This window comes from Ostrea edulis, chromosome 3 (assembly GCF_947568905.1).
Source record: "Ostrea edulis chromosome 3, xbOstEdul1.1, whole genome shotgun sequence".
NCBI classification, from domain to species: domain Eukaryota; kingdom Metazoa; phylum Mollusca; class Bivalvia; order Ostreida; family Ostreidae; genus Ostrea; species Ostrea edulis.
This window is the reverse complement of record NC_079166.1, coordinates 76,881,202-76,899,654: the sequence shown is the minus strand read 5'-3', so window position 1 is coordinate 76,899,654 and position 18,453 is coordinate 76,881,202. Positions and strand designations below refer to the sequence as shown.

Below are 18,453 nucleotides of genomic sequence, written 5' to 3'. Positions count from 1 at the left end.
AATTTGTTTACACGCGGGAGTGGGACAGATATTGATCATAGCGTAAATGAATGTACTTAGTAAGTTTCCCATACGGTGTTTGATAACCCGAATTCGACTGATACACAAACTAAGTAAGTGATAAGTATTTAGGAAGTAATCAAATACATAGAATTATTATCCTATCACGTTATTTCGTTCGTCATAAGTACCATATCCAAGATATTTCTTGCAAATATGACATTGTTTCTATGTTTCCACTTTAGTAAAACATTTCTTTCGATAGTATTTAGTATTTCCCACATTTACATATTTAAAGAGAAGCCGCTTTTAATACATGTCATCGTCTTCCTCGTTGGCTGCATATCCACTCTGTCCCACTTAGGTATTCAAAGTTTCACTAAATGCACCTCCTGTACAGAAGAGTTCGTATCTCGAAACTGGCGTATTGGTATGAAACACGTCAAACTGCATTGAAATATTCACGTACAATTCACTTGCTTTCTATCTTGCTTCATGAAAATAAATTCTGCGTTATATTACTAGGTGTATTTAGAGGTAGCAAATGTACTTTCTCGTCACTTTGTAATGCATGAGACAGTCAAGACAAATGTTTAAATTCAATTCATAATATCGATTTTATGTTGATTCACCTCAAAACGTAGACACTATTTAACGAAAACTCAAATAATGACTCATTCTGTAATAAAAACTTTAAATTAACTTCTCAGTTGAAACCCATCTAGTATCATCTACATACAGTTGATGTAGAAATCAGAATGAATATAGTAACATGAAAAACCAGGTATACACGGAAATCAGCAAGTTATTGTAGAATGACGTTTACATCACTTAAAAAATGTACTTTCGATTTTACAGTGTCTTATTTTATCAAATTTTCGTGATTTATATGGATCCGTGAACTACAATGTATCCGTTGATATAGGTGAGGTTTTATTGGACAAATCGGTGCGCGTACACAGAACGTGGTTTTCGAGCTTCCGTTACCCGATGTGACACTTCATTTGCTTGTATTTAGCCCACCAGCTTACGCCAAATGCGCCAGTCGAAAAGAGTTATTCGCCACTTTATAAAAATGGTGAATAACATGTCAAGTAGATGTGATCTGATGCAAATATCATTATTATACTAATCTTTCATAATGTCAGAAAATTATGATAAAAAGTACAAATGCTCAGGTTTTCTAGTTGTTTCAAAACAGAATCACGTTTATTTTATATGTACCCATGGTAGTCAAGCCGTTTTTGCTTTTCCCTAAGTTATGTGAAAACTTTAGAAGATTTGAATAAATTAGAAATGTGACACGAATGATAGATACATGTTCCGTCATTTTTTCATCGGTTTATTTTATTTGTCAGTGCGCCGCTTTCGTTCGGTCATATGACGGCGAATTTGGACAACTGAATTCTGCGGACAACTGAATTCTGCGGACAACTGAATTCTGCCCATTGTATCGATTCCAACATATAACCAGTGGCGGATCTGTTTGTGGAGAAAAGCAGTTATAGAGATTATTGATTGATTGTATCTTGCTTAACGTCTCGCTCGAGAATTTTTCACTGATATGGAGACGTCACCAAGATCGGTGAAGGGCTTCAAATTTAGGCCTATGCTCGGCGCTTAAGGCCATTGAGCAGTGAGGGTTCTTTAGCGTGCTACACCTACTGTGACAGGGGATATCCGTTTTTAAGGTCATCTCCGAGGACCCGTGACATTCACACCTGATGCCGAGCGTTTGGCTATGAAACTGTCATTACCTATTTTAACGACTTAGCTCTGTCGCGGCCGGGATTCGAACCCCGGCCTCCCGCATGTGGGGTGAATGCTCTAACCTCTCGGTCACCGCGTTCTAGAGATTACACCCACTGTATGGTTGAACATTGTTATAGAAATTACACTCACTCTATGGTTGAACATTGTAAAAAAGAAACAGAGTCAATGCTAGCCATTTTGAGGCTTCACCCCCCCCCCCTTCTTGCTTTGAATTTTTTTTTAGATCCGCTCTTATACATCAAATAATCTGGTTGTGTAGCTATTTCATTCATTTGGTCAGATAGATAAACAAATAGCGAGATGCTCCCAGACTTCGCGGCAGTACGCACTGTAACATATAATTATGAATGTAAAAATGTAAATCACATTATTTAATTCATATTTCAATAAATAGGGTGTATTTGAAGAACAAAGTAGGTATTTTATAAGCAAAATGATTAAATTCTAATGCTGAAACATACATGTAGTGTAGTGTAATTGTATGTTTTTAGTTCTTTCGATGATTTTCCTCTACAATACAGCCGTAAGCTAAACATATGTTTATTACTATCATGTTTTTATTCTATGACTTGATTTGTAGGAGTAACTGTTTTGAAGTAGGAGAGAGGGTATCACCTGTATTTGATTTAGATGATAGTCTTGAATGTACTTTTCCAATTAAAATGCAATTAGAACCTATTTGATATCCTTCGAACTATTTGAGTTAGAGCTTCTATATTGTGTAGATTTCATATGGCAAGACCTATAATTTCATACCATTAAATATGACCTTGTGACCTTAACCTCCTCTAGCTAGAATAGTAAGATGATGTTGGCACAAATTTGATAATATCGTGGCCCTCTGGGGCAAGGTTGCAGCCACAATGAGGAAATAAAAGATCCCAATAAAAATATATGTATGAATCACGAGAAGTTATCAACAGCAGGACCAATGCTACTCGAGTGAGCGATTTGGCCCGTGGTCCTCTTGCTGCAAATCCATAAAATCGTGAACTGCAACGATTCATACCGGTATACTTTTTCTAAAGAGCTAAACTGATTATATATCTTAAATAAAAAAGTGAGGATAACGAACAGTAATTAATTCCATAAATTTTCTAAAGAATGGAAAATGAAGAACAGGGCAGGGCAAGCCCGGAAGACCAAGCGAGGCATATCATCACCACGAACACCGGGTAACACTGATTTTACAAATCACATGTATAAACAAAGCCGAAAATATCCAAAATGATTGGAACGAGGGTTAATTTGAAATTTGATATGCGCAAAATTGACTTCTAGTTGTAAACGAAGTGCACGGATATGCACGGTAGGGGTACATATCTACATGAGTCTATACATGTTCTTGAACCTGTATCAATGATTACTTGTCTACAATAATCAACTAACAATCGACATGTACATTTGAATATGTGGACTAGACTGCAACTATTTTTTGTTACAATGGATGCCAGAGGTTACGCAGCGCCAAGTCATACACTGTATGTATCTCGCCGTGAACCTCTAGTTTGCTGGAGTAGGTTGAGACCTTACAGTTTATATCGCTCTGTTCTTATATCGCCATCTTAACATTTAATAGAACAAATCTTAACATATCTGTCACTAAACTCGTGACGAAATATACATTCAAACATTTATTAAAGCCCCATGAGACCCAAGAATTCCGAGCTTTAAATGATTTTGTTTGTTGACATAGCCACGTTAGATAGCTCGTCATATTGATTCATTTTTAGTTAAGTATTTTGGATAAAATCGCCCCAGCTTAGTCATATGATAATAATTCAAATAAGTTTAAATACTGAACTAGACTCTCTGATTTTACATTTAGCTATTGGTGGCGAGAGTGTGTCCCAGACCAGACTTTCTGTCCCTTCTCTGATTTTACACTTCGCTATTGGTGGCGAGAGCGTGACCCAGACTAGATTTTCGGCCGCTTCTCTCTGGTTTTACACTTAGGTATTGGTGGCGAGAGCGTGACCCGACTACACTTTCGGCCCCTTCTCTCTGCTTTTACACTTTGCTATTGGCGGGAGAGCGTGGCCCAGACTAGACTTTCGGCCCCTTCTCTCTGATTTTACACTTCGCTATTGGTGGCGAGAGCGTGACCCAGACTAGACTTTCGGCCCCTTCTCTCTGATTTTACACTTCGCTATTGGTGGCGAGAGCGTGGCCCAGACTAGATTTTCGGCCCCTTCTCTCTGATTTTACACTTCGCTATTGGTGGCGAGATCTTGACCCAGACTAGACTTTCGGCCGCTTCTCTCTGATTTTACTCTTAGCTATTGGTGGCGAGGGCATGGCCCGACTAGACGTTCGGCCCCCTCTCTCTGATTTTACACTTCGCTATTGGTGGCGAGAGCGTGGCCCAGACTAGACTTTCGGCCCCTTCTCTCTGATTTTACACTTAGCTATTGGTGGCTAGAACGTGGCCCAGACTAGACTTTCGGCCCCTTCTCTCTGATTGTACGCTTCGCTAATGGTGGCGAGAGCGTGGCCCAGACTAGACTTTAATAATAGACGCCCCAGATTACTTTTCGATACTCAACAGCATATTTTACGTCTATGTGAATATTAATAAATGCATTTAAAAATCATCTTGATTATTCGTGTTATGATAAATGAAAACCGAATGCTTACTTCATATTGGATAATATGAATAAATACGAAAATTAAAGCGGTTCGACTTGACTGGCTACCTAGCATAGCTATGTCAACAAAAATCATGTGAAGCTGTGGGTGTTCGGTTTGCATGGAACTTTAAATCAATGAATATCTAAAGGTATGTTTTAACACAAGTAAGTTGGGATATATGGTAGGAACGTTCGCGAAATAGAAAACCTTGAATTTTACTTCAACCCTATTAAAACAACTAATTTTTACCGAACTGGGGTGATTTCATCCAAAATATTTAGCTCAAGATATTTGTGGGGATATTTGTATACTAAGATATTATTCTTAAAAAGTACAAGTATAAAGATGAACCGGGGTTGATTTGACTGGCTACATGTGCTCAACTAGGCTATGTCAACAACTGAAATCATTTGAAGCTGTGAGTTTTCGGGTCACATGGGGCTTTATTGAATGTTTGAAGGTATGTTTGGACACAAGTATAGTAGAAAAATATGTTAGGGATTGTTTGCTATTGAATGTTTGAGACGACAATGCAAGAATGCAGCGATACAAAGTCTCCAAAGTGGATATTTTTTCTGTGCCGTAAATGGAAGGTATTTTTATAAAAGGTTTGATCTGCAGCTCTTTGGTCTGTCTCAATATTTCCTAGAGAGCGGGAAATCTGTCTTTAGGATCACTCCCAGTATACGGATGTATGTTAATTATTTACAACATTTTTTGGACACGGACACATATTTGCATGCATTTGGAACTCGCAATACTTCTTCTTGCAGATTGCTTGATTTGGATACGTGTCGTTTAATATAACAAATATCATTTTAATTCCGTCATATTTGTCCGAATAATGGTCTTAATTTTTCAGCCAAGACAACGCCGGGCGGTGGTGAAGAAATAGGGAATAATGCTGGTCAGAAGACCTTGAGTATGTTTGACTTTGGAGGACAGTGTCCGTACTACGCCTGTCATCAGATTTACCTGACCAGAAGAGCTTTCTACATGGTGGTTGTGGACGCCTCTAAACGTCTGGACCAGGTGGTGGATAAGGAAGTGTGTGACCAGATGGGCACCGTATTCTCTGGGTGGACGTACAAAGGTGTGATTTCTTACTGATTAATTTATCATGAACGTTATGTGCCATGAAATCGACACGTATATTTGCAAGCAGCATTCAATTTACGTTAGGTAGAAAAGAGTTATAGTAATTGTGTAGAAGATATGTACTAACTCTTACATAATTTGATATTATAATATCAGTAATCAAGAGTGCTTAATTTCATATCCACTATACATGTACTTAATGAGTTACATTCATACAAGGTTTTGCACAACTAACAATACTAATGGACGTAAATGACATTTTACGTCATATGTCTAAACTGTTCTTTTAGTTTTTGACTAAAAAGTAAGATGGACTGTTTTGAAATACTCTTAGCAAAGACCAGTCGACTACAAAAGCTGTTAATTGCATAGCTTTGATATAGAACTAGTACCACAAGAGGAAATATTTACCTATAACGTAGATTTCAGTTCTTCATATGTCATGGCCACCGCGTAAGGGTGTAGCTACAGTAGAAATTCAACGAATTCTTTAATTCTTTCTTCTCAAAATAACATCGGCGACAAACTAATATGTATGCATCATCAGATTGTGTGGTTCAAACACCAGGACCTCGGGGGTGTTGGTGGCTGTAAGACTGCTATGGGTTTACAGTTTTTCAGAGAGGAAACATTTTTTGAAATGATTTTCCACCTTAAAAATTACAACGACCCAATAGTTTGAATTTATAGTCATCTTTATATATAGTGTAGATTTAAGTTCTGGATTTGGACAATTGTACATGTTCGAAGTTTTACATAGAATTAGAGAGATTTTTTTTAATATATTCTCAGGAAGTAGTGTACATTTTCAAAACAATATGCATGTATCTGTTAGAGTTCCTCATTGACAATATCTTCGTGGTCTTTGGTGACCAGGTCTTCCAACAGTATGTTGGGATTCCAATGGGCACGAATTGTGCTCCCTTGTTAGCTGATCTGTTTCTATCTTCATATGAAGCAGAATTTATTTTTAAAAATCCACTTGAGAAGAAACAATATCTTGCTGTGGCCTTCAATTCGACATTTAGATATATCGACGACGTTTTCTATATTAACAATAACTTTTATTCATATGCCGATTCAATATATCCACGTGAGCTCGAAATAAAAGACACCACAGAGTCGTCCACTTCTGCTTCATACGTAGATATTTTATTGAAAGTAGACATTAACGGTAAAATGAAAACTGAAATGTATGACAAAAGGGATGATCCCAGCTTCTCCACCGTCAATTTCTCATATCTATATAGCAATATTTCATTAGCACCTGTATATGGTGCTTATATCTCTCAACTGATTCGATACCAAAGAGCATGTTCTGCGTATGGTCAATTTTTAAATCGCAGCAGGCTACTGACACACAAGTTGATGGTACAGGAGTTTCAACAGTATCGATTAAAGTCAGCATTTTGCAAATACTATTTTTGTTATAACGACTAAATTTGGCAATAAAACCTATCATTGGGTCAAATGCTGCCTGACGTGTTTGATACCGATTGTTAGACCGCTGTTGGCACACTGATTTTGACTATGGATAACTCCGTTTTCTTGGTCAGGATATATGGCTCACGGTGGGTGTGTCTGGTCGACAGGGGATTTTACTCCTCCTAGGCAGCTGTTCCCACCTCTGGTGTGTCCAGGGGCCCGCGTTCGTCCAATTATATATTTTGTATAGCTTATATAAGAGTTATGAGATTGATCACTGTTCATTCATGCAACCTTATGTTGTTCTAGAAAGGAATGTACAAACGGGAACCGTTTTAAGGTAGTACAAAGACCTGTCAAATCAGTTTTCACTGGCATCTTTTAAATTCATTAATTAAATCAATAAAATCTTCACAATACTAATGACCAATACTGTTCTGAACAAACTAATGTAAACTATGACATGTATTTGGCATATTCTGAAAAAATATGGGATACAGTCAATATATTGAAGGTCTTGGAGTCCTAAATATTTCATGCATTTACATCATATTTGTGAGGTTTCTCTGTCTCTTATTAAATGATGCGTGACTTTTGTTATGTAGCTACTAGATATAGACCTGATATTTGAACACTTGTACATGCATTTTTTTTTTCTTAAAGCGTAATGAAAAGGTCAAGGTCGTATCTTAAATGTAAAAGTCATATATGATGATGCCATTTGAGGAATTTAATTTTTTTCTTCATAAAATTTTATATAAAGTCCAAACTATCCGAAATACCAAGTTGAATTCTCTTTATTTCAAAATATTTCCATTTCGGGATGATTTTGTTTATTTATTTATTTATTTTTTTACAAAATGTGAATTATACAATCCCTTTATAGAGATCTTAAAGGGGTTCGTACCTGGAATTTGGAGTGATGTCATTTTTGGGGAAATGTATTATTAATTTGTACATTGAGAGAGAATTAGGAAATTAAAAAGAAAAACCGGGGTCGCAATGCTTGTTATTAAAGGCCACAACGCATGTTTCTAAACTTTTATTTATTTTTTCAGCACAATTAACTCTTTTTATGTCTAAAACTACTTTATACGTGTTTTAAATGAAATATTTTGCGTAGTTTTCGAGTTTGAAAGCGATGAAATTCAAATCTTGCGATATGCAAATTTTCTTTTGCTAGTTTACGCGCCATTATGTGTGACGTCATATGCGCCCTCGGGTTTGAAAACATCTATTAGCCATTTCATAAACAGATTAGATTTAATCGACAAAAATCCAATTATCACGTTAACGGCTTGTAAATAATAATGCTTTAAGACGTTTTGTGCCATGCTCGGGTGTACTAGTTGTCGGTAGAAAGGATTTATACTGAGTATTTTTCAATTTTTCGAAGGAAGGTACGAGAAAAAAAGACGTGGATGTTTGTTTTGTTAGAGCAAGAACTTTACCTTAAAAAACACACTCAGTCACCTTTTCAAAAACTGCTTGGACAGGGACCCTGATAAACTGCGAGAAAATGGATATATCGAAACTATAAGCACTGGTAGGCCTATAGCATACATTCTGTTTTGCCCTTCAAGTTCAATACACACTCAGATCAACTGACCTTCACCTTGTAACAACATATATCAACGATACAATGTAACTTCTACCAACTGGTAGATTTACAACAACAACAAAAAAATCAAAAAATTAAAGATACAAAATAATTGAACTTTTAATTATACAAATAATAGAATATAGTATTTCCTAACTTTAAATTGAATTATAAAATTATTTCCTTATTGAACTCCTAGCATCTTGAGTGCGTCAGTAGGCTATAACGCCGTGCTCCCACTTTGTACTTCCTAAAGACGTGCAGATCACAATTCAAAAATAGTAATAAGATTGCTTTATCAAAATAAAGTGATTACCACTATAAACTTGAATATTTTTATTGATTTGTGTTTGTGTTGTCTTTTTATACGCCCCGTCTTAAGACGGGCCGTATTATGTTATGGCCTTCATGTCCGTCCGTCTGTCCGTCCGTCCGTCTGTTAGCTTTTTCGTGTCCGGCTCATAACTTAAATACTATAAGGCCTAGAATAATCAAACTTTGTCAGTTGATACATCTTGGGTAGAAGGTGTGTTGCACATTAAAACCAGGTCGCTGTGACTTTTAATTAAGAAGATATGGCAAAATATGGTAAAACCCTGTCCGGCTCATAACTTGAAAACTATTTGATCTAGAATCATGAAACTTGGTCATCTTATGCATCTTAGGTAGAAGGTGTGTCGCACTGTACTTTAAGGTCACTGTGACATTTAGTTGAAGTGATTTTTTGAAAAAAGTATGTTATAATTGGTACAATCCCTACTCATATAAGAGTTTTGTAGAAAACCTCATTCAAAAATGTTACATCAAGAAAACATGTACAGCTTTTTTTTTTAGCCTATGTAATGTTTCCTTTGTTTCTAACAATAACATGAGAAATTCCACTTGTCCCATGTGAGTAACATGATCAAGCAGGTGTTATCTTTTTCTCTAGGGAATTGGGCAGAGAGATCTTAGCCTCTTAATTGCAGATATACCAGAAATTATTTGTGAAAGTGAATTTGTTTGTTGTGGTTAGTCTTTATTTTCAAAATTAATTTGACATTGTACTATATAATTTTTAATTTTTTTTCTCAGCAACCTATATGCAGAGTATCATTTCTCACTAAGACAACAAATGGTTGCAATATGTATAAAGGCCTATTTTAATGATTAGTATTTTGATGTTTTGTTATGGCTGTGGCATTGTTCAGAAAAAAGATATACAATGAACAAAGCTGCAGATTGGGCATTTGTGTAAATCTGAACAGATGAAATAGTATTGCAATAACCATATTAAAAAATGTTAATTCAAGAAACTACACATTCTTCATTATATACACTGTACTATACAGCAGTATATAACAAATTATTTCTTTTGTGTCAGTAACAAGAGAAATTTCCCTTGTCCCATGGGTGTAATTATCAAGCAATTCAGGAGACATTTTGCTAACAGAAAAATTGCATTCTGTCAAATTACAGATTAATTAATGAGTTTAGAAGATCTGATCAAGGAGGTGCTATCTATATCTCTTGCAATCGGGGAATTGGGCAGAGGAATCTGGCCTTCTAATTGATCTGTCAAATTTTAGAACAGTTCTAATTGGTAGCCATTACTTTGAAAGTTAATTTGGTATAAAGTTTAAGAATTAATATGATATTGTAAAATGTATTTTTATTTTATATCTCAACAACAAGGTGCAGATTGTCATGTCTCACTAAGATGACAGTTTTACAGTCTAAGAATAAACATAATGACTAATGTTTGATGTTTTATTACGCTGTGCATTGTTCTTCATTCCTTAAAATACAATGAGCAAAGCTGCAGATGTGCATTTCTCAAGTCTAACACAACCAGTTGAGAAATATATGATGTATTATTTTTTTTCTAATTAATAACTACACCATAGGAGATGCACCAGTGTTTGAAATAACCGTTTTTAATCTATATTTATTTATATTGACATCACCATGCATATTTTACTTTTATACTTGAAGATTTGACAAAGGCAGATACTGATATATGTATTTTTTGATATGTTGAATAAATCAACCTTTTTGAGTACTCCCATTTATTGTAAGTTGTTTGCTTGGATAAAGGGCTATCTTGCACTTTAATCATTTCATTGAAAACATTTGGGAAAATGTTTTTATATCCTTTTAAAAATCATTAAGCTTACATTATCAATATTTGAAGCAATGTCACATGAGACCATAAAGTGGGTAAGATTCTTAAAGGAAGGTTGACATTTGGTTCCAGGCATACCTATCTCTTCATGGTGATATGTTCATGTTAACAATATGTGACGGGCGTATCATGTGCCGTGGCGGTGTACTTTAGTCTTTCTTTCCGAAATGCACTCGTGACAATAGCTTGCCATAGGGCCTAGTTGTCAACAATTTAACGTATCATAATTTGTCGAATCCAAAAATAAATAATGATTGCACTGTTTAGTTTAGAAAAACAGCGCTAATTACAGATGTATAAAGGAATAACATCACCAAACAGTTTGTAGACATCGACCCATATAAACATTATTTACTCACAATATTGCCGATTTCATACACGCTTTACTCGCTATATTTGGGTATTTACATCGTTATATGTGTGCACTGGTGGCGAACACATATAAAACTCGGACAATTTGTCAACATCGATTTAAATGTTGCCCATGGTAAATAAATTAGGCCCCTAAAAGTTGAGTTTTAAATAATAATAATAATAATACCATATTTATATAGCACCCTTTTCATACACTATGTACGCTCAAAGGTGCTTTACAATGCATATATACCTTACAACAGAATGTTATACACATAATACATAGAATATAAATAAATAAAACATTAAAAGCTGTACCTATCCTGATTGTACATATAAAACATGAAAACACAAGATACCATAAATATGCTAGATAAGAATAAACATCAGTTTCAGGGCATATTAAAATAATAATAATAATAAAATACACACACGCACACACAGTATATAATGTCTGAGGTATAATACATTAAAACATACAATTCTTTTTCTTTTTTTAAATAAAACATCACAAAATGGTATTCGAAAGCTAAGACACACAGTCTTTAGTTTTCACAGTTTTTCACAGAATCTAACCTACACGAATGACTGAAATGATAGAAACTAGTCCTGGAAAACTTGATGGGAAAATGTGTTTTCAGTGACTTCTTGAATGCACACAGTGTTCTACAGTCCCTTAAATGTTCTGGAAGGGCATTCCACAGTTTTGGAGCTATTGTTCTGAAACACCGATCTCCGTATGTTAGGGTTCGGCGTTTTGGAATAACTAAAGTGACTGATTGTTTTATAGACCTAAGATTTTGGGTAGGCTTATATACCTCTAGTAATTGTTTGATATAAGTTGTGCACTCATCATGTAAGGCTTTGTAAGTATAAGTAAGTATCTTATATTGTGTCCTATAATGCACAGGTAACCAGTAACCAGTTTTTTAATAATATCTCACAGTACTTTTACTATCCGAAGGGCGCATATGACGTCACTGTACCACGTGACTACCTACCTAATTAACTAGACTTTTTGAAATCAGGCCTTAGATTTAAATTTGTATTGTGGTTAATTATTGCAAAATTTTGGCGAACGAACTATTATTATTAATTACTATAAGCATAAAGAAGACGAAATGCATGTAATGTTGTATACTTTGAAAACATGAGATGTGTTCGTTAAGCTGCAGTGTTCTAAACCTTTCTTGTACTTAAATTTGACTCAAGTATTATTCAATTAAACTTGATTCACATGTTGCCAACACGAGATCAGCAACACAAAATAATAAGAAAGGTTTAATACAAGTAATATAAATTAATAATGACGTTTTTGGCATATAAAATTTTGAGAGTTTAAAAGGACATACTAGAAGTAATGTCAATTTCTAAAATATTACGTAATTTTCACGATATTGTTTTAAAATTTAAGGTGGAGTTAAATAAGCGAGGGTTTGAGATCAAATATTTAGATTACTGGCGAACATATTGAACTTTGAAACACAATATCGGGTAAATTAATTTAAAGAATTTGTGTTCTGTTTGGAAAAACATATCAACAAAATTATGAAATTACAACATCTGAACTACCTGTATCATAAATTATAAAACTGAAATATGTAGAATAGGAGTATACAATATAGACAATATATTGGATGAAACAGAATCTGTAATAGTACGCAAATTTAAAACTATTTGATTAATCAATTCTTCCGCCACAAAATATAGTCCTTGCCAAACCCTTTGAATTGACACATAAAACAACATTGATCTGAATAGAGCTCCGTGATAGATGTGTAATATGTTTGCATCAATGGGATCAGTTTGGAACCACTAATTACTTAATTGTAGCATCCTCCGCAGTTGTTCTCAAAAGCTCAAGAACTAACTTCCTTAATTGTCTAAGATTTGTTATTGACAAGCCATGCATGCTGTACACCGTGGTGTACCCAAATATATCAATTACAATATATTTTGTTGAGATTTAGAACCAAATAAGCCAGCTTTATAAACATATTATTAATTTCTGTAAAACATGTAGATATTTTTTTTTAGAAAGGCGACATGCTTATCGCGATTTTTTAATTGAAACTTTTCTAACTGCGGTCTGATACCCTATATTTGAAACTATGTGGACAAAAATGATAGGATAAATTCCTGTTATACCATGCACATAAGTGTATCTGTTCCTTATAGCAAGATATTGAAGTTTGAAAAAAAAATTGAATCAGACAAAAAATGGTATGCATCTTTTATACTACTTTTATAAGAACTATATAGATAAACAGTTCGACAATTTACCATGAAAGGATAATCTAGTAGTGTGAATTCAAATTTCATTGTCACATTCACTAGCAGTTCAGTTTCTTATGTAGACTGTAGGAATACACTAACTATAGAAAACTGTTTTTGCAATTTTCTGAAGAACATCTAGGGTACGTTTTATTACATTGATATGAACCATTATCACCGACATTGATGAAGGAGATTAGTGACAGCCCCATGTGTCATAGGGAAGAGGATATGTAAATAAGTAAATAATTCTCATCAAAACTAAAATCAAGTGTGTGTCCAATATAGCACTTCGATTAATGGCGGGTTTGGAATACTAGACCCCCCCCCCTCTATAAAAACCCCATTTTTGGCAAAATCGTCTTCTTGACAATCACATTGTAATTAGTATGTAGGATACACTCACGTTTGTTCGCATCATGCCCCAGTTTTAAGTTCAATGTTCATGAGACTGATATATCTCCTTTTGCTTTTGAAATAATTCCCCATTAGTTTTCAAATACATAGAATTCTTTAATGCTTTCTGTCCGTGATTCTTGTGAATTTTTATATAATTCAGACGATGACAGTTTTTGCTGGAGAACAATATCTGCATTCTGAAAAGCTTAATCATGAATAATTACATACGCCTACTGTATGAGTTGTAGACTACTGTGTCTTCTGGATACAGTCTATACACACCTATTGTATTAATTGCAGACTATTTTGTCTTCTGGATAAAGTCTATACACACCTACTGTGGGACAGAAAAGGAGGGCGAACCAGATCCCGAAGTCATAATTGTGGCAACGCACTGGGACAAGAATGTCTATCAGGTAATATGTATATACGTATACACATGTAAGTGTATAGCACTGACTGATTAATAATACAAAATATATAGTTGGGGCAACACGGACCCCTGGACACACCAAAGGTGTGATCAGATACCTAGGAGGAGTAAGCATCCCCTATCGACCGGTCACACCCGCCTTGAGCCCTATATCCTGATTAGGTAAACGGAGTTTTCCGTAGTCAAAATCAGTGTACCAAGAACGGCCTAACAATCGGTATGAAACACGTCGGGCATCATTTGCCTCAATGGTAGATTGTATCGACGAACTATATCATTATAACGACCATAGAATTTGCGAAACGCTGACTTAAATTGAGACTGTTGAAACCCCTGTACCTTAAACTTGTTTGTCAGTACCTTCGGTATATTACCCTATTACATTTGACAAGCAATTTAACGCTATTAACTCTTGATTTAATATTGGATTTATTCTGACCATTTTGCAAGCATGCCATTTTTAAAAGGTGATCTAAGATTCACACACATTCCTTCTGATCGTGTGGCACGATAAAGATCCTTTCCTGCTCAAAGGCCGAAAGCACCGAGCATGGACCTAAATATTGCAGCCCATCATCGGCAATAGTGACGTCGCCATATGAGTGAAAAATTCTTGAACGGGACTTTAAACAATAAGCAATCAATCAACCTTTCTGGTCGATATTTGTGTGACACATACATGTACTTTAAAGAGATGAATCATTATCCATCCGTTGCCTTAATTTATTTATATTTCAAAGAATACATCGATGTTCATCATCGCATATCACATTATATGACGTTTTGAATATTTGATGCTAACAACATTACTGGGTTTAGAAGTAATACATGATCAGCAATCACTTATTACATAAAAGTCTAAAGCATATCTTTCCACTTCAGGGTAAGCAAGATAGCTTAGTAACCAGTTTGCAGTATCTGTTTCCATCAAATTCTACCTTGGGGACAAAGTACATCAGAGACGACAACATTTTCCTCACCAAGTTTTCACAGGAATCTCCGTTAGAAATATTGTCCGATCTAGAGAAGCATATTGTTGACATTGTATGTAAAAATAGATGGGCTGAAAACATTCCAAAAGAATGGGCTTTCATGGAAATTGAAATCCCCAAAAAGAAATCCGCACAAAGAATAGAGGATATTGATATACTATCCATTAAAATGCCGAAAAACGAAACAGTACGTAAGAATTTCCTGAGAAGTATGAAATGGGTATTCACTAACATGCCAATGGAATTTCAAAAAGCAGTACACGATATGCTTAGATACTATCATGATGCTGGGAAAATCCTGTACTTTAACGAGATGGCACTGCAGAAGTTAATAATCATTGATGTACAGTGGTTTGTCGACGCATTTAAGAACATCATCACGGACAAACTACACAGGAAAGGAATCGGGGGGTCCATGGATGATTGGAACGAGTACTACCTGACAGGACACCTCAAAGACAGTCTCCTTACAGATGTCTGGAGGAAGAAAGACCGGGATCTGCACAGAGAATTACTGGAGAAAGGCAGGGCAGCCATTGACGATGACGTATCAAAGGACCCTCAGTATCTACTCCCTCACAAAGACGAGATTCTCATGTTTATGAACAGACTGGGACTAATAGCCGTCGGTGAGGAGTCTCATTATGTACCATGCATGAACCGGCAAGAAGTAGATAGAGAACTTACAAGCAGAATTTCTGGATCAAACGAGAAATCTTTCGTTCTTCTTTTTCAATTTGACTTTTTGCCTTATTTTCTGTTCTATCGGCTTGTTGTTTCATGTATGCAGATGGGTACTTGGGAAGTACTTAGGAGTAAAGGTAAACCTTGTCTCTACAGAAATATGGCTCTGTTTTCCTTTGATGAACATTACATCGCAATCGCTGTTACAGAAACCACAATTCAACTCCAGGTATATTACTCAGTGCCTGACGGAATGCTGGAAGTTGAGAAAACCTTGGGTATTCAAAGGATAATAGAGGGGAAAATGAATGAAATCACACCTTCGTTCGGTAGAGGAATGAAGTTTGTTAGAGGGTTCATTTGCAAAACCGGAAATGATTTGTCGAAAACAATGAACATTGAGGGACATTTCATTTCGGAATTAACATTGGAAAAAAAAGAGAAGATGGTTTGTCCTTTACATCAAGGGACAGACCTTCACGTCATCAACACGAACGAAATGACAAAATACTGGGAAGTACAGAGTAAATAACATTTAATGTTGAGTTGACTTCATAGAATGTATGGTGGGTTTACGTGACATTGCCGTGAAATTGATGACTTTGAAATCAACACCCTGTTCATAGAACAACATAATGCCAGGATTGTAATAGTGGTCATATTACAATCGTATTATCACTCGGTATATAGTCTTCTGATTTCAACATTTTAGCGCCACATTGCAGCATATATCTCTGTTTATGACCGCATATAACAAATAAATATGTTTCATCATATGGTAACGCATATAAATACAGAAAGTAATGTTATGACGTATGTATCAACATGTATCATTCAAATATTAGCAACAAAATATGTTTAACATATTTACTCCTTTATATCAACGTATAGCTTTTGGATAATACAGGTCTTTAATTTAGTTATGATTATGTAAATCGTATATCATCGAGATTGATTCAGGCAGTGTGTCTATTTCACAAAATGCCTATGACGTAAATTACGTTGACACAATTCAAGGTCAAATATTATCAATTGATATGAATTCTAAACGTTGTTTGAAATACGAAATGGTTCATATGTTTGATTTAATTTCCATGAGTTTGTTTTGTTTGATATTCCAAGGATTTGCACAGACTAATAAACATATAATCATCATTATCTTAATTATTTCAATGGTGTCTATGCTTTGGTTGTCGAGGTTTGGATTTAATTTTAACATGTTATTCACACGTAGATTCATTACTCATTTGTACTTGGTACGTCATTTGGAAAGATTCAGTGATTCCACGCTTCGCCATGTCTCCTACTTTACCAGTTCCATGGGGATCCGGGTTAGAATAGATCCCAGATATCCCTTGCTTATCGAAAGAGGCGACTAAATGGGCCGGTCCTTCGGATGAGACCGCAAAAACTGAGGCCCTTTTTCACACCAGGCGTGGCACGATAAACACCTTTCTCTGCTCAATGGTCGTAAACACCAAGCATATACCTAAATACTGCAGTCCTTCACCACCAATGGTGACGTCTCCAAATGAGTGAAGTATTCTCGCAAGTTAAACAATATTCAAGCAATCAATCCTTCATCACAATCAGTCATTTCGAAAGAATAAATTACTACCACATATCTAAAGACAGAAAATGATTCACTACAGATCGAAAGACATATATAAAATCACGATATATCTAAAGACAAAAAATCAATCAATACTGATCTAGAGACAGAAAATTAATCACTACAGATCTAGAGACAGAAAATAAATCACTACAGATCTACAGACAGAAAATGAATGCATAAAAAATCAATACAGATCGGTCTCTACAGCCCAGTAACTAAGTACTACGTTACTAGCTTGACTATTCGGATGTATATTTAATTGCTGGGGTAAAATTTAGAAATTTATTTCAAAATTTAGGATTATCTCCCTCATGCATAGCTCTTATCCTTAGACGAATTTGACTTCACTTTTTTGGCACTCTGTTTCCCTTAAAATAGCTCTTAGGACCTACAAGTTTTCTGTTATTTCGGATTTCAAAAATTTCGGTTGAGCATCACTGAAGAGACATTATTTGTCGAAATGCGCATCTGGTGCATCAAAATTGGTACCGTATAAGTTTTACATCTAGAGAAGAAAAGAAATCACTATAGATCTTGAGAAAGGAAATAAATCCCTACAGATCTAGAGACAGAAAATAAATCACTACAGATCTACAGGTAGAACATAAATCACTACAGATCTACAGACAGAAAATAAATCACTACAGATCTAAAGACAGAAAATAATTCACTACAGATCTAGAGAAAGAAAACAAATTACTACAGATCTACAGACAGAAAATAAATCACTACAGATCTACAGACACAAAATAAATCACTACATATCTACAGACACAAAATAAATCACTACAGATCTACAGAGAGAAAATAAATCACTACAGATCTACAGAGAGAAACTAAATCACTACAGATCTAGAGAGAGAAAATAAATCACTACAGATCTACAGACAGAAAATAAATCACTACAGATCTAGAAACATAAACTAAATCACTAAAGATCTAGAGACAGATAATAAATCACTACAGATCTACAGACAGAAAATAAATTACAATAGATCTTGAAACAGAAAA

The 18,453-nt window shown here is 35.2% G+C and overlaps 1 protein-coding gene across 5 annotated transcripts in view; it reads left to right on the top strand.

Annotated features, from left to right (window-relative positions):
* Positions 1 to 16,982, top strand: part of LOC125676214 (uncharacterized) — a 499,894-nt gene extending 482,912 nt beyond the window's left edge. For all 5 annotated transcript variants that reach the window (XM_056159047.1, XM_056159043.1, XM_056159044.1 and 2 more), the window contains 3 exons: positions 5,267 to 5,497; positions 14,019 to 14,134; positions 15,034 to 16,982. In XM_056159047.1, the coding sequence (XP_056015022.1) occupies positions 5,267 to 5,497; positions 14,019 to 14,134; positions 15,034 to 16,359 (1,673 nt within the window). In that variant the 3' untranslated portion in view covers positions 16,360 to 16,982. The remainder of the gene's footprint in view (positions 1 to 5,266; positions 5,498 to 14,018; positions 14,135 to 15,033) is intronic.
* Positions 16,983 to 18,453: the final 1,471 nt, after the last annotated feature.